The sequence below is a fragment of the Falco peregrinus genome, chromosome 1 (genome assembly GCF_023634155.1).
Source record: "Falco peregrinus isolate bFalPer1 chromosome 1, bFalPer1.pri, whole genome shotgun sequence".
In the NCBI taxonomy this organism is placed as follows: domain Eukaryota; kingdom Metazoa; phylum Chordata; class Aves; order Falconiformes; family Falconidae; genus Falco; species Falco peregrinus.
Window position 1 is genome coordinate 96830839 of NC_073721.1, and position 24987 is coordinate 96855825.

Sequence of the window (24987 nt, forward strand, 5' to 3'; positions counted from 1 at the left end):
TCTCCTTGCTTCCCACTTGTTAGCAAGTTGATTTTTCAACTCCTGTGCAGCAACATAAATCAGGATTGCATTTTGACTGCTGCTTGTTGTGTTATCTTGTTGACTTAAATCACTTCAGTAGCTCAGTTGAGTTCAAAGAGTGTGTGTTTTTAACTATACTAAGTTGTGTACAAGGACTATCAGTTCTGACCTTCACGTAGGAGGATGCTTGGTGATATGTATAAGTAACTGGAAAGATTAGAAATACTTCTGTTTACTGTAGACTCATAGGACTTCAAAAAAATGTGATCATTTCCTATGTGTGAGATGCATGCTATTTCTTCTTGAGTATTAGCATACTGAGTGCCTGCTGGTCAGACCCATTGCCTTCATCTCTATAGGAGGCAGATCCTACAGATGTACCCTTTGGTGCCTTCTGCCACTGAAGTGTCTTGCAGTAAGGATGCTCTGTTTGGAAGGTGGGCTTAATTTGAATTTCCTGAGAGCTGCTGTCAGTAATGTTTGTCCATCTTGGTTCAAGTACCAGTTGAACTATTCTGCAGGAATTTTTTTGTTGGTAGTCTTCATGAAGCAAAATGCTACAAAGTCCAGTTTGTTGTGATGGCTTGTAATTTCTGTAGAAATCTCAGACCAATAGAAAAGAATCTGATTGCTTTTGAGTTTGTTCTGTTGAAGAGTGCTTTCTATCAAGACTCTAGCTATAGTGTGAAGTCTAGCAAGCAGCTTCTGTCCCTTGTTGGGCTTTATATAATGTAACTGCTTTCTGTAAGCACTAAATGGCTTTTTGGCAAGAGGAAGTTCACATTTTAATTTATTTTTTTTCTCTTGAGTTTTTTGTGCAGCTGCTTAACAGGTCTGTTAAGGTAACTGTCTGGAGAGTCTTTGGGTGTCTTAATGTAAAATTTATTTGTGTCAGATTGAATTTATGGTTTCTGGAAGCTACAGAATGATATGCAGCTTCTCATCGTGTTATTATGTGCCTTCCTTTGGCAGGCAGACTTAGATTGGTGCTCATGGGTGCTTTGATTCACAGAAGCATTCACTGCTGATGCGCCGAGTGTACAAATCTTTCAGTCTGTGTATTGATAGAAGCCCTTGAGGGGACTTTATCACTGTTTATTTTTTTTGTCTGATTTTTAGTTAAGGATTCCAATTTGTGGCTATTTTGTGTGCTTGGCATATCAAAATACGTAAATGTAGCCAGGCATCTGCTGCTTTTGTTCCTGATGTATATAAATGAATTGTAGACTGTTGGCACCAGAATGTTCAGCTACAAACACTGTTGCATCCTTTTCTAATTACTGATATTTTTGTGGGTGTATCAAGAGTCTTGGGAGATGTGCTCCAGCTGCAGTGGCAAAATTGAGTTTATGCCTTCATTTTTAAATTTATAGGCTTGTAGTCTCCCGAAAGAGACCCTGCCCTTAGTGAACTAATGCCAGGAGTTTTGGGGTCAGAAGTCTTGCTTTTGGAAGGTCACATGTCAGTGAAGGTCTTACTGGTCTTTGGTATGTGATCTAAACACAGCAAGCATCATATTCAGCACAGCTCTAGGTATAGTAGGCTTTTTTCCAGTCAACAATTTAGTGTTTCTGCCTGGAACAGCTGTAGCTGAACTGTCTCTTGTGCAAAGCCTGTTCTAGTAGACTGCTAGTCTCTTCAGTGTCCCTTGCTTTTTCAACAAAGGGTTTCTTAGGCTACTTTACTGTGGAGATGAGGAGAGTCAGCTCCATTATATGAGGGTAATCAGCTCTAGTGCTACTAAAGTCCTAGCAGCATGACTAGGAACAGGAGCTCTCAGCATAGCGCAGCTACTTATGTCTTATTTTCTTCCCTGCTTGCTGCAGATAGAGAGCCTCGAATGCTCAGTATATTGTAAGAGGTCTTGTTCCAAAGCAGTATCCTGGCAGGAATTTGTTAAACATTTTGGTCCTATTTTGGGGGGATATTTTGCTTCCTTTTCACAAATAGCAATAAAATACTTTGCAAAACTACTTTGCAAATTCATGCCTATATGCATTTTTCTTGTAGATAGCGATATGACTGCATGGAGGGTTGAAGCTGAAACAGGAACTGATGTGTCTTCCGAAAAGTATCTAAATCATTCGGTTGTAATCTGTATTCACAGGTACATGGAAATCTAACCTGTAACACAGTGGATGGATCTCTATATGCTCTGTAGTGATCAGCTGAGATAATGAAAAGAGAATACCTGGTGGAGTAAATAAGAAGTTGTAGTATGACTTAGGCTGTTGTTTGTTGAGGGTTTTTTTGAAGTGTGATTAAAATATAATTGTTCAAAGTCAGTTAAGGTCACATACCAAATAGATGAACAGGACAGTAATAAACGTACATCTCCTGGGTTTCCAAAGCAGGTGATATGCGTCCTCAGCACAGGACTACAGCAGGTAACTCCAGAGCAGAACTTGTGATAGAAAGTGTAGCAGGAATATGCAGGCAGTAATTTGCCCAGAGGAGCGTTCATGAGTTTGGGGTAAATGACTTATGCTGTGGGTAGTTGATGTATGTGACACTGCCACAGCTTTGTGTTGTGCCTCTGAGCGGTCTCTAGCTCTAGTCTGCTTGGTGAAGGAAACTTACCAAGCTGACTAAAAGAGAAAAACCACAGACTATTTCAAAGCTGGATGAAAGATCACTTGTGATAAAATGTTACTGAGCGTGGATGGAAGAAAATGGAAGGGGAAAGGAAAGGTTTTAAGGGTTAGAAAAGATAAAAGATGAGATAGGAAGGAAAAGGATTCTTGGGTTGATTAGGTAAGGGGTTGATTCACAACCACCAGAAGTTTGTGATTTACAAAAGAATTCCTCAGCTCCTGTATTGTATAGCTGTGCCTGTTAGTATAAACTGGCACCTATTTTGAGCTGCTTTTGATACTTTAAGTGGAAGAACTTGGGCTGCTTTACCAGGGCTGGGCAAGACTCCTAGGTATGAGATAGGACTTGGGTCTAGTAAGTGCCTGCAGCAGTGATGGTTTTGATGACCGGACTTTAATTTGTGCAACTTAGTCAACACCCACTATGCATTTTGAAGATGTGTTTTGAAAACTTGCTTTTGTCTGAGGAGTAGCCTATTCTACATTGTTCCCTGGAATAACAGCATGCAGTCAAGTGTCTGTCAAGCCTGACCTAGCTTTACAGTAGCTTATCTAGAAATACTTTTAGATCATTGCCTCCTTACTTGTTGCAGTACCCAAAATAGAGAATTACGAGAATGCATATTTTGATGCCTCTTCTGGAGAAAGGCAGTAGGCAACTGTATTGGCTAGTTGTCTATAATTGCACAGCAATGCAAATTCAGCACAAGGAGAAAATGATTTAACATCTATCTGTCTGGTAAGTTGATAAATGGTAAATTGCTTTAGTAGCACACCACCTCATGTGCACTTGTAGCAGATGGCTTTGATGTATGCTAGAGACAAATGTGTTGTCCCTTCTGCCCACCTCCCTCCCCTGCTAATCTCCAAGATCAGCATGAAAGAGTACATAGGACAAACCTGTGAATGCTTTGAAAGCCATAAAATCTTGAAGTGTAAATAAACTAGATTATTTGCTGAAACTGATTCTGCATATGCACTGAGCCCTTGTACCGTGAGTTTCGTGGGGGTGACTTGGATTCAGCAGATTGAAGACGGGTGGCTGCAGGTTACATGCATCAACTGGTGTATAATGAGCAGGAGTGCCAACAGTGCCACATGTATCTAGTTTTAAACTGTTTTCTTAAATGTCAAGTGTCTGTTGTCCAATAACTTGTTACATGTGTATTTTGAGCTTTCCCCGGTCTGTTTGTTAGTGCTTGGACCATTTAACAAATAAACAAAACTATCTGACACCAATGAGGAATTGGTAATGGTTTTATAGTTAATTGGTGTTTCTCACGAGGCAATCATTGCTCTATTGAATTTACCATGTAGGAAAAAGAAATAATTTGCCTGTAGGTAGTTGCACCATCAGTATATGTATTAAAAAATTGTCAGAAATGTGCACTGCGCTGTCTACAAAACTTTATTTCTTTATGGTGGCATATGCATTCTACTTTACCTACATTTGCTGACTCTTGGTCTTTTTTGACCATTTCCTAACACTCGTTTACTTGTCAAGAGAATATTGACAGCTGAAATTACAGACAAGGTGTTAGCATTGGTATTCAACAAATGTGCATGTGGATGTTAGTGCAGTTCTAATGTAGACACTTGTTTATAAGGGAAGGAAGAACGCGGCAGGATAGGCTTGTATGGAGCTGTGCAGGGAGCAGATGCAGACTTCTTAAACAGCCAGGCCTGTGATTCTGGTTGGTACAGTCATTTCAGCCCCTCCTGTAGGCACATGAAACCCGTAAGGTTTCCATGATAATGTCTTCTGTTTTCTTTGCAAAAGGCTAGAGGAAAATTATATATAATAGCCGTATCAATAGCCAGAGGTCACTGTAAATTTTCAGTGTTATTGAGCTCTAGTGTTACAGAAGCAGTGATTCGGGACAGTTACTGTTGGGTTTCAGTTGAGACAGAGTAAAATTGCAGACAGTCTTTAGTTAATGTTATATGAATAGACATTTGTCATAATTTGCTGGGAAACTTCCTAAGTGGACGCAGTTTTCTGATGTGGGCAAAATATCAGTGTGTCATGATCACGAGCTTTTGTTGTGTTTTCTTACGGTAACCTAATGTCTGCTGGCTCTGGCAGTCAGTCTGTCCAGAAATCCAGTGGAAATGTGATGTGTTCTTTGCTTTAAAAGGATTCCTTCCTTGCCAGCTAAAGCTTCCTTTTAAGTTGCAAGATCTTTTGTCTGACGTCCCTGAGTGTTTCTTGTGTTCTCTTTTTATAAAAGAAATTGAAGGCCAGCAGCCAAGTAAGAAAGCATTTAACTCATGAAGGCACTGCTGTCATTAATTTTAAACACGTCAGTGTGGTGTCGGTCAGCTTGACTACCAACAAAGAAAACTAAAGTGTTCCCATAAATCATTTTATTGTCCTAATCCAACCTAATTAACTAAACTAAACCTCTTATTCTAATGGAGCAGTCCTTCCTGTGAGACATCTGCCTCTCTTTCTTAATGGATTTTAGCCTTCACATCTACTATAGCACAGAAGAGTTGGTAACCGTAATAATGCTAAGTCCCCCCTGATCTTTGGGGAGCTAGCTAGGCACAAGTGGACTGTGAAGTCTAAATTGCTGAATGCAGAGCTTTTTTCTTTTCTTTTCTTGGAAACATTGCTTGCAGACCAGAAAAAAAGCAAAATCTCCGTTTCTAGAAGTGGATTAGACCTGCTTCCTGCAAGGCTTGTAAGCAGCAGCCTAAATGCTGTGAGAATTTTGGGATCTGCTTTTCTAGTTCATTGACATACTCTTTACATGGAAGGTTTGACCTAATATTGTTCTGTTAATGTAGTCATGCAGTGAGCACCTGACCTGTTCTTGAATTCTTGAGCTGAAGATGACTAAGGGAAATGAGCAACTTCATCAGTGTGCAGGAGAGCTGCAGCATACCAGAAGGTGCTTCTAGATAGGTGCTTCTGGCTGAGGGTAGATGTAAAATCTGTGTAGTATATAATGTAGAACATCTTCATAAAACAATTAGTATAATTTTGGGGGATGGGGAAAAAACAAATGTGTACTTTGCAAGCCTTTCTTCAGGTCTGATCCTTAAGCCAGAATATTTGCTATATACCCTTATGTCTGTCATTGGTCAAAACAGTGGCATGCTTATTACAGAAGACAAATTTTAAGAATATACATTGCTTCATCATGGTGTGCAAAAAAAGGAGCTTTCAGAGATCTCAAAGAATAGCCCATTAAAAAAAAGGAATGCAAGGAAAATGTGGCTTTTCTTGTTGTGCTTGGAGAAATCCAACATGGTATAGTTAACCTCTTGAAAAAGAATTCCATCTTAGGTCAGATGATTTTACAGGCTTTTCGTGTGCTCCTGAAGAAGGGGTGGTTTGCTGCTGTTTTGCCTCCTTGTGGCTTGTTGGTTGATAAAGGCATTTCTGGAGATGTTTGACACTGATCTGTCATTGTGCAACAAAAACAAGTTAAAGTTTTTCAGATGTACTGACCTTTCTGCTGGTTTCCAGGACAGTAGCCACCAATGTGACCAGTGGCTGGGAGAGAGGTGGCACTCAGTGGAGCTGTGCCATTCAGCACAGTGCACGCTCCTGGGTAACGCAGTGTTTGTAAATGTGGCAGTGGCATCACTGCCAGTCAGCTGGGCCTACGTCCAATCTGCTGAAGACTTATTTTTAGTTTTGTGTTCCCTCCTTTTTATCTATCTTTGCTAAAAAAGCAAAGTACTAAGAAATAACTGTTTCTTGAATGAAACCTTTATGTATTCTTGTTCCCCATATCTGCAAGGTGGTTTTATATGTGGGGTGAGGGAATTCTACTTTCTCACTTCTTGAAATGGTGGTAAAACTGATAGCAGCTACCTTTCCAGGGCAGGGGTGTGAGTGGAGAGCAAAGAACTCAGGTGGGCTGGGATGTGCCAGGGGCTGGCTGAGTTGCTACATTGCTGCTGGGAAAGTAGTATTTATATGATCTTAGTTCCTCTGAGACCAGACAGATTTGTAAGCTCTAGCCTTTAGCTGCTGCTTTGGTGATGAGTGCAGAGTGCTGGAACAAGGTTTTGCTCTCAAAACAGAGGAGAGCAAGAATGAAAAGTGTATGTAAGGAGGCAGGGGGAAAAGCAAGGCTAAGTGTAATTCCAGCCATCAGAAAGGATATAACTAAAAACTTAGGCTACTAGCAAAGTGTTTTGTGTTGGTTTTGTTTTTTTTAATATTTGTTTAGACCCTGTTAGCATGGGGGGTGAGACAGTGGGACTTCTCAGATGCAGCTCCTTTCAGTCTCTGATAAGATACGGTGGTTCTGATGACCCGAAATCATGGGAGCGCTCAGGGCAGTGGGAGTGCCATGCAAGTGTGGGTAGCTGTGGGGTTTACTTCAAGTTATGGGGAGAAGAGCCTGCCTGCTACGGTAAACTGGCTCAATATGTAGTGAGGCTTGGAGCTGCTGCATGCTGTCCTCCAACTTTAAAGCCCTATGGAGATGGATGGATTACTGTGCAAATAAGAGCTCTGTCTTGGAAAGATGCTGTGGCGATCTGTCCCTTCATGCCAGGGATGTGGCACCTCAGGATTCCCTTGTTGCTTGCACTTGGACTTTTAAAAATTCCCCAGCCCCAATATGGGCATAAAGCCACTAACAGTGGAATTATTCTGGACAAAATATCTTGCTGCTGTTGGTTGTTCGCTCTATTCCACCACGGGTTTTTTGTCAGTCTGTACTTTGCTATCTGTTTCCTCTGAAGGGAATTACTTGAATTCAGCAGCTTGAGACTCTTAACCATATAAAACAAACTGTTGTGTAGGCGGCTGAATTCATCTCGCCTCTATCTCCCCACCAGCATTCCGGCTGGACAAGAGGTGCCATATGCTATGGCTAGTCTGGAGCCACGTTTCACATTCATTGGGCAGGCTCAGGCTATATACATTAGGAAGGTTTTTCCAGCATTTGTTTCTGTTGGGAGCTGATTTAGGGTAGTGTTTTTCTCCTGTGCTGTTGATGACTTTCACTAAACTTTTAAGAACCTGGAAGATATGAGAGAACTGCTCTCAAATACACTGAAGAGTTTGGTGGGCTCTTGAGTATGAGCTTTGAAAATACACACTACTGCTCTGGTGGGTCTTTGCAGTCTTGGGGTGGAGGTGCAGAGACAGAGGTAAGGTTCGGTGCCTAGTTTTTGTGCTCTCATGTTTTAGTTTGTGTCTGGGAAGGTGGATGTGGTGGTGTCCAGCCTGAAACTGAAGTAATCTGTTAAACGTGTGATGCTTCTGTATGTCCCATGGGAGTCAAGGCTTTTTTCATCCCAACTTCAGTTACCACAGCAGTGCAGTTACATGACAGCATCAAGGTTTTTGGTGGGTGGGTGGGGTGTTAGTCTTACTGGTAGAAAAAAGTCTGGAAATTTGAATGCTGAAAGCAGTAAAGAGGCAACCTTGCTATTTTGGCTGCTACAAACCAATTTTCAGAGGTTTGAGGCAATCACTCTCCAAACTTTTTTGGTACTTGTAGTATGCTTCGGTAGCTCCTCAAGCTGTCAAAATCCTTCATGACTTTGCTGTGGCAACACTTACAATGTTGTCTTATTGAGACACTTACCTTTCACTTGTCATAGTCATTGTGAATAGTTCTTCTGTTTTGTGTAGCTCCTCAAATACTGTTATTTTGTTGACTTGAAAGTGGCCAATTGTTTTGAGACCAGCAATTAAAATACCTGTATAATGTCTTTGAATTGGAGCAACTGTTGTTGCTGAGCAGACTGTGAAAGCACACAAGTTGAAACTTTTCTCATAATGTTCTTGGCTTTTTCAAAAAATAATTACACAATTCCAGGAAACTAAATGCAGCATTTCACACTAAAAGTAACTGGTTTTAAACAGCAGAAAACAAAGAGGAGGGGAAATAAGATGTGGAAGTAAAGTTGAGAGGGAAAGGAACACGCACAGAAAAGAAAAAGATTGTCCTACCCTAGTATTTCAGAGGAGATACTGACCCTGGTCAACCTCACGGGAATTATTAATATGTCTAAGTCCCAAGTTCTGTCGGTATAGGACATGACCTAACTAAAGAATTCTGGAAGTCCTTAAATTTCCCCCCTTTGGTTTTTTTATCTGGCCTTAAAACTTCCAGGTTTGGGTCTTGCCAAAATTTCCATTTGATCCAGTGTTTTGTCTAACAAGAGCATAAGCTTAGGGCACGTATCCCTGCCTGGGAATTTTACCCAGTTGCTGGTGGTCAGTGCTGACAGACTGGCTGGAGCTGAAGCCAGGACCGTTGTTAATAGCTGCTGATGGGCCTGTGCTCCGTTGTATCTGCAGCTGCAACATGATTTTGTGGAAATTCATGAAAACTTTGTGTGTGAAAGCTATTACTTTCTGGTGTTTGAAATTATGATATATGATATGAATATAGATTAATTATTCCCATATTATGCTTAAAATGCCAGGTGTAAGGGTTTCCTGTTCATCAGTTTCATTTATATTCTAGGAACACCTGAGACCTGCTCAGGGCTTGAGACCCCCTTGGTAGTTGTCAAACTTTATACATGCTTCAGACCTACTACAGTTCAGTGTCCTACCATGTCACAAAGTGTTAGTGACTTCGTTTGAATTGCATCTCAAGATGCTCTTTGTCCTTGCAACTTACTGCACCAGCATAATGGTTATTACGAAACACTGTAAATTTAAACTGGGAAGTTTAGAAACGGTGTACTGCTGATTACCAAATATGTTTACCTCACTTTTTGGCTGTTATAACTGTTGGAATAAAATCAGGGAGACTAGACTTTATGGCTTTAAGTTTTGTTAAAAGGTTTGTTGCAGAAAAAGGTACTGGAAGGGACTGGAAAAGTCATCTTGCCTAAACCCTTGCTTCCAGGTATTCTCACCTAATCCTAACCTTTAGCAAGAGTTAGAGCTGCTAAGAGTTTTCAGCAAGAGGCATGTTGTAGAAGTAGTCTCTAACCTGTTGCTGTAAATGTATGAGGTTTACAAAAAATTCTTTTATTCTGTTTTTTCAATAATTGTCAAATAGTTTTGCTAACCCTTAGTGGGCTTTTAGTATGCGCATAGATGCGTTTAATACATCCAGTATTCATTAAGGCTTAATGATTTAATTGATCTGTAACTTCGGAATAATTTAGACTTTTGTGAAGAGATGACAGACAGATGAGTAGGTTATATTTAGTTGCTTAATCATCCCTATCTGTGAATTTTGTAGGTGTAGAGCAGCATTGATGGAGCTAGTGAGAGAACCTCTTCTAGAAAATTAACCCTCCTTAGCAGAAAACTGGAGAAAGCTTTAATTAACCTATTAATTCAATACATAAGTGTCTGCAAAGTGTTTGCTGGGCAGTAACAGTCATTGCCTTTCATAAACTCGTGCAGTTATATGGACCTTACATTCCCTGTTAGATTTAGTTTCTCTGCTTGTTTCCCTCAATCCTGAAACTTTTACTAGTGCATGTGCATTGTGCAACTAGTGCAGCTACACTTTTGAGACACCGCTTAATCATTTGAAGTGAGTGTTTGTTTCTCAGGCTTAAAAGACTAACTATCACCAGCGTCACAAAACTTTGTATGCTGAGTCTCTGAGGTTCTTAAAGGATTGTACTGGGCCCTGCTCTTTCTTACGGTTCTCTGCTGTGAGAACTCTGCTCTGTGTTTATTTATCAAGAAAAACTGTTTCTTGCTGTTTTCCTCTGAACTGGGACTGCTCTTGTGTTGGGGGTGATGCCTCTGTTTTGTTCTCTGAAGTAGCTGCTGGACTAGTAAAAAGGCAACTTAGAGATGTAAACCTGGGAAATCTTAACAAGTAAGGAATGCAGTCTCAGTCAGATATAGCAGAGTAACAGGAGTTGTCCTCTTCTAGTCTTATTTTGAATACTCTTTAGTCTGATCTGTATCTACAGAGATCAGTTTCCTTTGACGGGTAGCAAGAAGTACCCTTCAATGAAGAAACCCAGGTTGAAAGTGCTCACGCTTTGTCACAATTTATGTAAAACTGCTTGGCCCTTTCTGATATAACTAGGAATCTTCTTAACTGTAATGATACCCCTGAAATCCTAGTGCTTTTAACTGGAAATCAATTGTACTGCTTACTTGCTTTAAAAACAAACCAAGGAACCCTAAAAGCCAGCTCTTTGCTGGGGTACAAGTTCCTATGAGGGTTAAGAACTTAATAGAATTTCAGGAAAAAAACCACATGTGTTTGGAGTCTAAACTATGAAAATGGAAGGTATTGGCTACTTCTGAACTAGAAACAAGTGTAGCTTGGTTTTTCATTAAAAACAAAAAAAATCCTATGGTATGTGTTTGCCCACCCTTGTAATAAAATGTTCCGATACACTGCTTTTCCTGATCATAGTAAAGGTATTTATATAGTGAAATGAATTTGATTATTATATTTTTGTGGAGGCTGTGTATAATAGACATCTTTTTTTATTCAACAGGCCATCAGCTGTAAAGGTCAGCACAGTATCTCTTACACGTTATCCAGAAACCAGACTGTTGTAGTGGAATATACTCATGATAAAGATACGGACATGTTTCAGGTAAGACTCAATACAATACATGCATTGTTTTTTAAAAGCAACATACAGAATCACAGTTCTGCATTATCTGCATACATCTCTTACTGCTGCTTTTCCAACACAGATCGTGCTGCCTTCTTCTGGCAGCTCTCAGGTGCCTGGTGAAATGTTGCCGAAGTGCTAATTTTGGCCCATGTACTACTTCACCTGTGAGAGACTTATATTTCAGGCAATATCTTCTGCGTATCTTTGTGATCTGTGGAATTTCCGTGGTTGAACCCAGATGCGTTAATATGGGAGCACTTTGAAATTTTGCATTGTCTGCTCTTCTCAAACCAGTGCCAGCATCTGTTAATATCCTTACTGCTTTCACAGGACTCTGTTTTTTCTGCAGGGACAGTGTAGCAACTGTACAAATAGTACTAGAAAGAAATGTGTGCTCGGTTTGGATTCATGAATAAGCACAAGAGTACACCCTCCACCCTCCAGTTAACTAAGTATCTGGGGTAACAAGGAAGTGGATAGAAGTACAACATGGGATGGGGAAGGAGGAAGGTAAAAGCCAAAGGTAGGGAGAGGAATGTGGGGAGCTGTGTGCTAAAGGAGACCAAACTAGTGACAGAATGATAAAGAAAACTGTTCCTGAAAGGTCTGCAAGTATATCAAATGGTGTAGGGGACTGTCTGTGCTCGGTTTCTCTAAGCTACCACCTGTGCAGCATGTTTTTGCTCTCTCCTGTATGCATTTGTGGTTTTATGCATCATCTAATATTCTGGTAAGCTAAGTTATTTTCTTATGCAATACTTTTTTTATTATATATAATGAGCAAGCAGAAATTCTGTACAAACTTAGACTTCAAGCTTGGAAAATACCCAAACATGCACAACGTTTTCCAGTCTGGACTAATCAGGTCTGTCTTGTCAGTGACCTCTAATTAGAGCATCTTATCATGAATTGTTATCCCTCCTCATTCAGTCTTTCATATTTAGAAGGGTCAGCAGTTGAGTGCTGTTGACAGAAGAGGAAATAGCTCTGTCAAGATGTCTTTGCTTCATATGGCTTCTGTTTTTTGCTCTATATAAAATTTTCCTAGTGTGATTTCAGAATGATTAGGTCCAAATAGAGATTGATTTTAAAAGTCTTGTTCACTTGCTGCTGCATGAAGGATCATACAGCCAGAGTGAAATGAAGTAGTGGTTTGTTGTTTTTTTTTTATGTTGACTAGTAAAAGAAAAATGTAACCCAATCTTTTGGGTTATTGTGTGATATACTTGTTTATCTCTGCAAGATGCTTTTGTGCCTTGAGTAGCTCCAGTGAAAGTTTCCTGTATATAGATTTTGAAAAGCCATTTCTGAAAGTTGGAATTTTTCCACTTCTTGTGTACACCAAAACATGAATAAAGAGGTGTTGCAGAACAGTTGCTTTTCTGGGCATATTGTATAGACAGCTCTTTTCTTGATTGCATAATATTCTAGTAGTGGTTACAGGTTTTACCTGGGGGGAGTACTGATGAAGGATTAGGTAGGTTGGGATGCTCAGCTGCAACTCTAATGAAATCAAGCAGCCTGAGGTGAGGAGATGAAGTGCAGGCAAAGCAATGCTCCACAGGTTGAAGTGACCCTTTAAGGCAGTAGGTTAAGGGAGCTAATTAAGGATGCTTTGGATCTAAAGCAGGGGTTTGGCTCGGTGAGGAATGAGCTGGTTAAGCATAGCATGGCCCGGCTAACGACTTATCTTCCCTTGCTTCCCTTTGAGATCCATTGATGCTCAATAGAGAATCAGCACAAGGTGGTACGCTGAGACAGCTTGGACCACGCTGCCTGACCCAGAGACCTAACTGCATGTCCACAGCTGGCACTGGAGCATACATCTCTTACTGCTGCTTTTCCAACACAGATCATGCTGCCTTCTTCTGGCAGCTCTCAGGCGCCTGGTGAAATGTTGCTGAAGTGCTAATTTTGGCCCATGTACTGCTTCACCTGTGAGAGACTTGTATTTCAGGCAATTACCTACCATATATTTGTACTTACATGACTGGTTTGGCTTGTAACAGGTCATACTGTTCTATCTTAGGAACGCTTTTCTAGCTGAATCTTGTGTTTGTAGAGTATCTCAGTCCTTCTGGTGCCCTCTGAAATGAGTAATGGGTCAGGGTTAAGGCTTCCATATTGTTGAAATTCCTCTTTTCAGTGCAGTCTGTTTCTTCTGTCTTGAGATGTGCAGACTGTCATGCTGTGACTTGATCTCAGCTTGACCTCAAGCACTGTCCTCGTTCATTTTTCCACACACTGTGGCTGTTTTCTGAGGATTGTACTCCATGCATTGCCCTGGAGAGGTTGATAGCCGTGAGAATGGGAAAAAAGAATAGTCTGGTAGACTATGGCAATATGCTGCTGCTCAAGTGATGCCAGAGAGCAGCTGAAGAGGTTTCTGTTATTTAGAAACACCACTAGATTTTTAATTATTCTCAGTAATCTTACTGTAGGCAGAGCAAAGTTACTTGAGGATCATTTTGTGCAGCCCTGTGGTACGTGATGACAAATTAAGTGGTGTTTGTTGATCCATGGAGTAAAGTCTTACTATTGATCAAGCATCACTTGGATAGACAATCCCTGAAGGTTGCTGTTTTGTTTTCAAATAGGTTTTCCTGGCTTTTGTAGAATGCTAACAAGGATGTGGAAACTGAAAAGGGAAGGGATAACACCTGGACTACAGGCTTATCTTGAGACATGAGGCCCCTGCTTGGCTGCTAACATGTAATACCTTGGGCAAATCACTTAGGTGTTATTTTTTTAATCTCAGTCATCCCCTCTGTGAAATGGGAGAGCAGCACTGCATGACTTCACTAAAGTAACCACAGTAAGCAATGTGAGAAGCTTAGAATGCCAGTTGTTAGTAACACTTGAGTCAGTGGGACCTGAAATGAGGAAAGGGGATGGCAGAAGTCTGTTTTCTTGGTCAGGGTACCATTTCTAACCTGTGAGAGCTGAATCTATTGGGTTAGAGCCGATTTCCTGTGAAAATGAGGGAGATTCACAGTTCACAAAAAAGCTGTCACCTTTTTCCTTCTTCCACTCAGAATCTCTGTCCTTTTTCTTTGAAGGAAAATAAGAAGTGTTGGTGACTTGTATTCTGCAGTTTTTCCAGAAACAAAAAGGAAAGTCTCGAAAATTTGAACCCAGAATAGCTCCTTATTTTATGTTTTCCAGTCTTACAACCAAGAAGAAACATGGGAGATGCTTGTTGGAAGTAAGGCATATATATACAGGGGCCAGTAAGGAAATTCAGAAGGCATTGAAGAGCAGTGTTCAGGCTGTCTAAATACCAAATGTTCTTGACATTTTCCATAATTAAATGACCATATTTTCACGCACGTGGTTTGAATCACCATGCACATAGTCTACCTGCCCTGCCATACAGAGAGGCATCATTTGTTAACCATGCAGGTTACATGCATATTCAGTAGATGCATGATGAAGTTTCATATAGGAGTAGTCCTACCCCTGTTCTTCTGGTAGCTTTTGTCTGAAAATAACAAGAAGAGTTACTTACAAGTAAGTGTACTCTTAAGAGTGTTTGAAAATATTACTTAAAAGTCCTAGCTAGGAATGGTCTTGCTTCTTGAAAGCTGGAAAAAATGCAGAAATGGGTGCTCTTGTCTTTCCTACTTGCTAATATCCTGGTCAGTCAACTGACAAGCATCTGCTGGATCACTTAAAAACCCAAACAACAAAACAAAACCAAACCTTCACAGCTTCCTGCTTTGGAAGGTTGCCCTGGACATCTCATACGATTCTGTTCTTATGTCCTGTACTGTTGCCTTTTCTTTATTCCTACTGTATTTACTGAAGTATTGTTCTGCTGTATTGTGTGTGGTTTCGTTTGGGGTTTTTTAAATGTAATTCTATAGTGAAATTTGTGTGCAAATTCTACTATTTACTTTTGTCGTAGTGACATCAATTGGATTTCTTCATTTAATAAAATGAATGTACTAATATGTTCCATCTGGCATCTCCTGAAGTCTGTATGCTGCAGTATCTATATGATGATAAAAATGAAGATTTTCTTCAGAGTTCAGTTACCATTCTGTTGATCGTACGTTGGTTTGAGTAGAACCTGTTCCTTCATGACTTGCTTGCATGAGAATTGGTTGATTATATCTATTCATACCACTACAAGGAACAAAAATGTGTAGCCTGTACCCTAAATAATTACAAGTTTATACAAGAAGCAGGTACATTCAATATGAAGAATTGATTTATTACACCACCACCCCCCCCTAAGAACAGCCCTTCAGAAGATGCATGGTCCACTTCTATCAGACTGAAATTCTGTTGAAGTCCAAGAATCTGCTGCTGTTAAATTATCTGCTGGCAGGTTGTCTGGTTTTGCGTTGTCTCAGGAATAAATGTTTTCAACAGCACTTCCTTGATTGACGGTGCACACTAGCAAACTGACTGCCTGGCTTTTACGTAGCCTTTAACAATAACCTGTAGTGTAAACAAAAACTGTCTTATGCATCATTTGGAAGATTTATGGTTTGTTATGGGGAAATTAGTGAAATAATATGTAATATGACACAGTTAACAAGAAGAGTTGCAAAATACAACCTAAAATTCCTAGAAAGAAGAAAGTCTTTTGTGCTATAGAGGAGAATGGAAGAAATGAGTAACGAAGTCTGAAAAGAGTAGCTTTGAATAATGCAGGTAGGTCTGTAGTGACTGTAGGCTGACTGCAAAATCAGATGAGTTAAAATTTTTTGTGGGTAAATGTCGATAGCATCAAGTTCTTCATTTGTTCCTGAGGGGCTTTCTTTTCAGGTGATCTCAAACCCAATATCTTGATTTGATAGGGAGTGTGAGGAAACTGCCATGTTTTGAAATCCACTTCTTAAAATAATTTCTGGTGTTGAAATGTAACACAATACATGAGACTGATCCTCTAGAAGGCTTTTTCAACAGGAAAAAAAATCCAACAAAAGAAAACCAAATATTTACAATATTTGATGTTGTATAGACCTACTTGTGACAAGCAACAAAGTGATTTATTTATACATTAAAAGATTGTGTGATCTCAGATTTTAAAAACCACATAAAAGTGTTTTATATAGATTATAATGCTTATATCCAAACATATTTGGGTTTTATATAGATGTATTAGTATGACATAAGGAAGACTGGGAGCAAACACTCATGTGTTTTGTTGTTCTTTAGTGAAAAATAAGTTTTTTCTCTAATTGTATCGAAAAGCTTTGAAAGAGTGATCTATTGGAGAGACTGCAACAGGCAGAAGCTTGTTATGAACAAAATTTTCATGTTCGTTATTGATTATCCTTTAAGAGACTTCACATGCAGATGGTGTATAGTAAAAGAGTTATGAATAAGCTTCCTGCTGCTGGTCAGTGCTGATTCCTAGCAGGAATTACATTGGATGGGAAATAGAAGCCTGTTAGAAATAGTCCTGTAAAAGGCAGAAGAATATAGCTTTAAGTTTTAGCTTCAACTTGTCAAGTTATATAAATCAGAAACATCCTGTGTTAAACAGTTTCTAAACTCAGTCTCTTGGGTATTCCACTAGTCGCTGTACTTTCGAAGGGCACACTTTTGATTAGGCCTTTTTCAGTATTTCCTTGGCACTTTATCTGGAGAAAGTAACTGGATGTGTCACCTAAGACATGAATTCCAACATGTGTTGGAGTTGCACAGTGCTGCAAAGTAGAACAGAAGACAGAAGAGAAGTGTGGGAGAGATCCCTGTACTGTTGTCAGTTCAGTTGTGACAAGGGTTAAGTATTAATAATACTGCTTTCCTTGACTCTTGAATAATGTTTCTTTACAGCGTATTTAGTTTGCAGAAATGTTTTAGTGATGGAACCATACATGTCTTCCCATAGCCGGCAAAGCAAGAAGCTAATAGTTTCTTGGGGGAGAATGAGATAGTGTTCAGTGAGGAAGTTATTTTATGTGAACATAGATGCCTGATACTGAAGGCAGTGGCAGTTTCATGTGAAGAATGTTCTTAATTTTCTTCTGTTTGATCACAGGTTGTCCGTAAAATGAATACTCTGTTCCACTCCTTGCTCCTCAGCTCCACTTTGCAAGTTGTGTGCAAAGCTGGTGTAACACTAATTTGCCTGTAGAAGTATTGGTGAAGTCTCACTGTGTATTTGGCAGTCAGATCCCTCCCTTGGTTTTGTAATAGTTTTCTGTTCTAGGTGCCTAGATGTTTCCAGTTTTAGAATTAAAACTTATAGAAGGCAAGATAGAAAAATATTCTTGTGTACTGATGAGCATTATTTCTGCTGAAGAAAGTTTTTTAAAATTACTTTAGTCATACATGTGCATGATTAGGAATAAATTTAATCATGTGGTGGGTTTTACCGGAAAACTCTTCTATTCTGGAACTACAAATTATGAAAACATGAAGGTGAGTAGCTTTTTGTTATGATGTATCAAAATAAGAGTTCTGGTTTAATAAGTCCTGTATTTTCATGGCAAATTAATTTGGAACTAGAAATACGAATAAAGCTTGTCATTTCAAACTAGTGTTTTCTCAATTGACAGAATACAGTGGTAAATAAATTGCTGTGGTTGGATTATTAAATAGCAAGGTGATAATACTTTCATGTTACTGGCAATACTTTGTCAAATTAATTGCAGCTGTGTTCGGCAAGCATGTACATCAGTTGTAGTAAGTGAAAATTTGTCATGCCGTATCAGTGGTGTATTTCGGCCTCGGACAAATGTGAAAATACAGATTAGGCTCTGGCGGAAATTCACTAGACAGGAGTTTACTGATGTCATCAACATTAACTTGGCAAAATTGTGTCCTTAATGATTGATAATTTTATGGCTTCTTCTAGTTACACCATTATCTTAATTCTTTTGCAGGTTGGGAGGTCAACAGAAAGCCCCATAGACTTTGTAGTAACAGATACTATTTCTGGAAGTCAAAATAATGATGAAACCCAGATTACGCAAAGCACCATATCCCGTTTTGCATGCAGGATTGTTTGTGACAGGAGCCCGCCATATACAGCAAGAATTTTTGCAGCTGGATTTGACTCATCTAAAAATATATTTCTTGGTGTAAGTAAATTGTTATCTATGAACATACCTTGGGTGTTTTATTCAGTTACTTTCAAGCCCCAGAACTTCCTTGTACTAGTTGATAACTTACAGTGCCGTTAGACTTTTATTACTCCAGTGTGCTAGCTGCAGTGTTAAGTAGAAACTGCAGTTTTATGTGCCTGACTTATTACCAGCAAGGACTCATGGTCATAATTGTCTTTAACAGCAAAGCTCTACTTCAGTAGCTTACTGAATTTTCTTTAGGTTTGTTTGATATATTCTTGATAGTCATTGGGAATAAGCCACTGTTGCAGTTCTGAACGCTGAAGACCAAGGAGCACACCAGCTGCATTACAGAAAAGGATGTGCCCGTTGCAGTGGTAATCTATTTACAGTAGTTAAGAGTATGCTACTGACCCTTGAGGCCTTAACTCTTACTTGACCTGCGAGGTTTAAAATAATGAGTTTAAAATAATCATATTTAAGGGAGAATAGTAATTGAAGATGCATAAGCAAAAGACGTTACTGCTCTGGCACAAGGTATTCTTAAAAATACTTCTTTTGTAAATCTATGTCTCAGCACTGCCAGCTGGTGAGGAAATGTTGCTTTTCAGACAGTGCTAGTAAAACTTCAGTCCATAAACTTTTAGACAAACTTACTTTCCTGGGTGGTTGTCACATGCAGGAAAAAGCGGCAAAGTGGAAAAATCCTGATGGCCACATGGATGGATTGACAACTAATGGGGTGCTGGTCATGCATCCAAAAGGAGGGTTCACGGAGGAGTCTAAACCTGGAGTTTGGCGGGAGATCTCAGTCTGTGGTGATGTGTACACTCTCCGGGAAACCAGATCTGCTCAACAAAGGGGGAAACTGGTAAGTTGAAAGTAACTGGTAATTAAAACAAAATAAGGGATACTGTTTTTTCTGGCATGGAGACAGTCACAGTGTAACTGCATAGTAATAGTGCTGTCCCTGACTAGCGGGCACTGGAATCTGAGTAGATGTGTGTTACAGTAGATTCTGTGCTGCTATTCTGTTCTGCTTATACAGGGGAATACTCTTAAGTTTTCTGCTAATGTCACTTTTGCAACTGAAATAGCATAGAGTGTAAAAGCTAAATAAACTTTGCTCTTCAATCTCAATCTTTGAAATGTTCTGCTGGGACATGGGGAAGTTACTGCACAGGGAGCTGTCTTTTGCAGTACTATCTTAAAATGAAGAATCCACTTGCGTGCAAAACAAGTTTGGATAATGCAGCCTCTGTTTTATTTACCTGCCACTAGGAAGGTAAGAGAAGCCCTGCTAAGTGTATTCCAATTTTATCCTGTGAAGTGGGATGGGCTTTGCCTTTACCAGAAGTGAGAGATTCTAGCTGCCAGAGACCTGTGGCATACATAACCAGGAGAAGGGTTCCCATGAAAGCATGTGTCCACTTCTTCACAGAAAATGAGAGGGAATTCCTATAGCAAGTCCTTTCTTTCCCCTTCCCAAGACCTGTGGGGCCTACAAAAAAAAAAAGCTATCATCACTCATCTCTTCCCCCCTGGCCCCAGCCTCAAATTGCGGGGGAGGGGGTGGTTGGAAAATCAAACACCACCATATAAAAGTAGCCCAGCAAAGTACAGTTTTCCCTATTTCCAGTAGGGCAGATGAGCCTCCCCAGGAGTTGTCTTTGTCTCTGGGTAGGTTAGAATGCTGTCTTCCCTGCAGAGCTGGAAAAACCCATTCTCCCTTCTGTTAGGGTTCAGGAAGTGAGAGGATGTTCAAGGGGCATCTTCATAGCACCTGAATATGCCCCTTTTGTTTTGCAACTTTTACCACCCAGCTGCTAGACTTCAAAGATAAGGAAGTGTGCGTGGTGGGGAGAATATCCTTCTCTTTTTCCATGCCAAAGTTACTTTTGTGCTGCTGCTGCTGTGAGTTCCCATTAGCTTGACTGTGTTAGAGGTATCCCACATACTCGTGCTGAACTGACTTTCCAACTTTACCACTGGCTTTGCAGAAAACTGCTTAAAGGAGTTGGGAAAATGTGGGCTGACTATTTTGTTCTGGTCTGAGCAGACAGCCTGCAGTACATAAATTGCTTTGTCACTTTAACGGTGGCAGACACATCGCCTTGGGGACTGGGGCAGATGATGTTGCAGTTGCGCCCTTTGTACGTGGTTAGCAAAACACCTTTTTAGTGCTGCTAAAGAAAAGCATACTAAAACAAATCCCTTTCCCTGCATCCAAAATTACTTGAATGTTCATTTAAATAAAATTACATGGCACACTGGTATTGATGTGATCAGTGTTCGTTGATTGGGTTCATAAAACCAAATGCACACTGTATAATGAATTTGAACGTGTTGCATACGAGAGCGCTTTTTGCTTTACTGTTTGTGAAGGAATTAACCAAAAAGTGCATCACATCAAGGCTTCTCTCCCACAGCTGCATTTTTTTTTTCCTGCTAGAAGTACTTGACACTGGTGACCTGTAGTCTGTATTGTAGCATCTAGGTGTCTTGTACAAGGATGATCCACAGTTCATCTGTAGATTTAAACTGATCTAAAATGTAAATGCCAAATTGGTTGTTATTCATAGTATTTTTTGGCAGATGTGATGATTTCATGTGACCTACTTAATGTATTTATTTGTGTTTGGGTATTTGTTTTGCTTTAGTGGTATTTTCTGTGTACTTGCTATGTATAAAGGCAGGCAGTAGGTCTGTTTTCTCCTTAATTTCATAAAGAACCTTTTTAATATATATTCATCGTTACTGAACTGGTAGCAATAGTACAAGTTGATTGTTTGACATGGCTGAATCATCTTTATTTTAAGTATGCATGTTTGGCATAATCCCTTGAAAATGTTTTAAGTATCTGCATTTAGTCAGATAAGAGGAGTCTCTCGGCAGTGCTTGTTGGGGCTGTATTTGCATGGAATGCTTCATTAAATAAAGGGCCTAACTAGTTGGGGTGGTTAACTGTTCAGAAGATGAACCTGTGTGGCTTCAGTTGGAGAACCTGTCACTTGAGAAATTCGACTGGTAATTCACTCTGCTGTAATCCACTCTGATGTACCTGTGCATGTAGCTAGTATTGCATTTGTCATTTATCCCTAATGGATCTGTGGAAGAGTTTCACTGTTGATGAGGTGCACTGTGGGAGTTCATGCTTCTGCAAAATGCTTTACAGTTGCTACAAGCTAAAAAAAAAAAGGGGGTTTATCTGAGTGGCAGGACAGCTGGTCTGTCCCAGGTAGCACTTTTTAGTCCAAAAATGATCATCTGCTGCATGAGCAGCCTCTACCAGTCTATGTGGGCAGAGAATTCCAGGTGAGCAATCTGCTAATACAGCCCTTAAGGAATGGCAAGTTTCCTCTTCAGTCCATCATGCCTTACCTTAAATGTGATAAAAACATACAGAGAATCAATGATAGAGAGGAAAAAGTAGCATGCTCAGAGGTAGGTAGGGGGTATTTATGAAGGCATGAGCAATTACTAATGTAACACCTTTCCCAAAGAATTACAGGCAGGGAGACCTGTCTATAATAATTAGTACTGCCATAGCATGTAACAGTTGCAAATTTAGGATCTCCTGTACAAGCACGGGATAAGAGACCAATGCTCGTTATACTCTTAAATACAAGATAAGAGACAAGAGATGGATTCGGACAAATGGGGGGCTGCAAGGAAACGATAAGGCAAAATTAGGCAGCAGGCTAGGGAGGGTAATGATTTGATGAGAAAGACAAAATGCTTAGTTGTCTGTAAAAGCTCTCAGGTTTAACCCCTTACCCTTGTGTTCTGCCACTAGGTAGAAAATGAGACCAACGTCCTGCAAGATGGCTCTCTCATTGACCTGTGTGGAGCCACCCTTCTGTGGAGAACGGCAGATGGACTGTTTCACACTCCAACTCAGAAACACATTGAAGCTCTGCGACAGGAGATCAACGCTGCCAGACCACAGTGTCCTGTTGGGTTAAACACTTTAGCATTTCCCAGCATCAACCGTAAAGATGTGGTAGAAGAGAAGCAGCCCTGGGCATACCTCAGCTGTGGCCATGTTCATGGCTATCACAACTGGGGACATCGCAGTGACACAGAAGCCAATGAGCGGGAGTGTCCTATGTGCAGAACCATTGGCCCCTATGTGCCTCTTTGGCTTGGCTGTGAAGCAGGCTTTTATGTGGATGCTGGTCCTCCAACTCATGCTTTCACCCCCTGTGGACATGTGTGCTCTGAGAAGTCTGCAAAATACTGGTCTCAAATCCCACTGCCTCATGGTACTCATGCATTTCATGCTGCCTGCCCTTTTTGTGCAACACAACTGTCTGGGGAACACAACTGCATCAAGCTAATTTTTCAGGGTCCAATTGACTGATCTCACTTTGCAATGACCACAATAACATTTTCTTTAACAATTTACTGTGAAGATTTTGCCACTAACTCTAGATTTTACCTTTTTTTATAATGTTATTAATCGGGTGGTAGGGTGGGGATGGGGAACTGCCAAGGAAATTGTGAGGAACTGTGGTGGAATTGGGATACATTGATACCTGGAACTTGACAGATATCAGTGGTGTTGCATGCTCAAAAGCAGCATATTCATGAAGTCTTCTTGGTCAAAGTGTAGTATATTTGTAATCTTTTATTAGTACCCTGGCTCAGAAAAAGGTGTCTTAATGATTTTTTTAAGCTAAGATTTTTTAATGGAAAGGTTTTTTCCTCTAAACTTTGACAAGCCTTTAAAACCTATTTTTCAAATCTAGAAGGAACATACAGAATGTAACTGTCTTTAATTTGCAATATAATTTAACTTGAATAGTTTCTCAAGGAGCTAATACAGAATGTGTGGACAACCATAGGTGAATGTTCACTAGAGGTAATTGGATATGTAAGAGAAAAATTAGCTGCCTAAATTGTAGAGTATAAAAGCTATTAAAATATCTATTATGGTATAACACAGCTGGCCAAAAAGGCATCAAAGATTACTTGAAACTGAGGAAATCCTGTTGGCATTGATTTCCTTTCAGTGTAATAGATATCCACTGTTCATTGTGTATGGTATGTGGCTGGTTTTTTCTTTCTTTTTTTTTCTCCCCTGTTTAACCTGCATCTGGTGAAACTGCTTTACTTTTTTACATACTTAGTTCTGTTTTTTAAGCCGATGTTCTGTATATGTGTAGTCCGGCCTTTTTATTTCTGCTTAACTTCGCTTGCCCTAACTGCTCCTTGCATGCCCGGGACCATTGGGTTAATTGAGATGTAGCGAGCATTTAAAAAACTGTATTAATGAAGGGGCAGTGCTGCAGCAAGACAGAAGGTTTAGGTATGTGTAACTTACACAAAACTTACTTACATAGACCTGAATTCAGGAAAGCACTTAGTATGTGTTTAAATATAAGCCCACGGATGGGACTGTTTAGATTCTCAAGTGCTTCAATGGATTGTGGTTATATGCTATTATGTTTTGAAATAAAAAAGCAATTAAAAATGCTTTTTTTTTTAAGCTCACTTACTAGCCAAAATGCTGTAAGGAGAGCAGTCGTTTCTAATTCAGCTGAGTATTTTTGTTGAATTTTCAACTTGCTGCCATCTGTCACCTTTTTTTGCAGATTGAGATGTGTTTGTATCCATTTTTTAAATGTTTGCAAATCAAATAACATGCAAGTGTAATCAAATATATGCACCAGGGTGGTACATCTGAAGTGGATCACTTGAAATTCCTGACTTGAAGAGAGCTGATAAATGTTTACTATGGAAATAATTAAATCAGAATTTCATGAGATGTACCCTGCCCACTGTTAGTTTCATTTCCTACAGAAAGAGAACTCTTTGATTTGTGGGTTTTTTCTTTTGCTTTCTGTACTCTTGGTATCTGAGGTATCAATCTATCCAGGTTAAAAAAAAAAATTGGGAGAAAATTATAATATCTCTAGATGAAATTGATCATTCAAGCTCAGTTCTGTTTAATCAACTATAGCTTTTTGCTATATTTGTGCCCTTTGTATAAATACATAATTTATATGATTTTAATATATTGTGTATATATACTTGAATTGGCCTGTTCATATTTTGGTTGTAAAATTGTTTTATAGTTAACCTTATAAACATTTTACATGTTCCTTGCCAATGGTGATGGGACGTACTTTGTCTGCTGCTGTTTTTAATATAATTTTGCTGTATAGATTTTCAGCATTTTAATAATTTGAAAATAGCTTTACTTTTCTTTTTATGTTTTTGCTGTTAAAAAAGAAATTTTGCAGCATTTTCTCTAAAAAATCCCAGACTGTACAGTTTGTCCCAGTCAGTGATTGGAAATAGGATCGATTTTGTTAACCTAAAAGTATACGCTTCTTCCTAGTGCCTTTTCAATGAGATGCTCTTATGATTCTGTATTCCAGGTCCTTACTCCCACAAGACAACCTTGTGGCTAATCTTCATCAAGAGTGGCAGCCCAACCAGATTGGGAAGAAATGCCTTTGGCCTTCAATTCCTTGTCATGGTTTCTGTCATAAATGTGAAGGTGCCTCTTCTTTGTTTATATTCAGTACAAGTTCCTCAGGTCCCACATGCATACTGCAGCATTATTTCTATTTAGCATATACCTCATCTGTGAGAGGCAGTCTCACCTCCACCTCCTTCTTACTGGACTCTGAAATACTTAACTTTGTTTCTCACAAGAATTGCTATGAAAGCAGGTTTTCAACGAGGAACATTTCCTGAATTAAGGCCATGAGCTGTGTGGTAAGGCTGGTGGTCAGAGGTCTCGAGCTCCACGTACAACATCTTCGCAGGTCAGGTGTGGCAGCTGTGTTGCTGAG

The 24987-nt window shown here is 39.7% G+C and overlaps 1 protein-coding gene across 2 annotated transcripts in view; it reads left to right on the forward strand.

The window, feature by feature from the left end:
- Positions 1 to 23955, forward strand: part of PELI2 (pellino E3 ubiquitin protein ligase family member 2) — a 74577-nt gene extending 50622 nt beyond the window's left edge. For both annotated transcript variants that reach the window (XM_055813590.1, XM_055813595.1), the window contains exons 3-6: positions 11028 to 11129; positions 17999 to 18196; positions 18864 to 19052; positions 21978 to 23955. In XM_055813590.1, coding sequence (XP_055669565.1) covers positions 11028 to 11129; positions 17999 to 18196; positions 18864 to 19052; positions 21978 to 22544 — 1056 coding nt within the window. In that variant the 3' untranslated portion in view covers positions 22545 to 23955. The remainder of the gene's footprint in view (positions 1 to 11027; positions 11130 to 17998; positions 18197 to 18863; positions 19053 to 21977) is intronic.
- The last annotated feature ends 1032 nt before the right edge of the window (positions 23956 to 24987 follow it).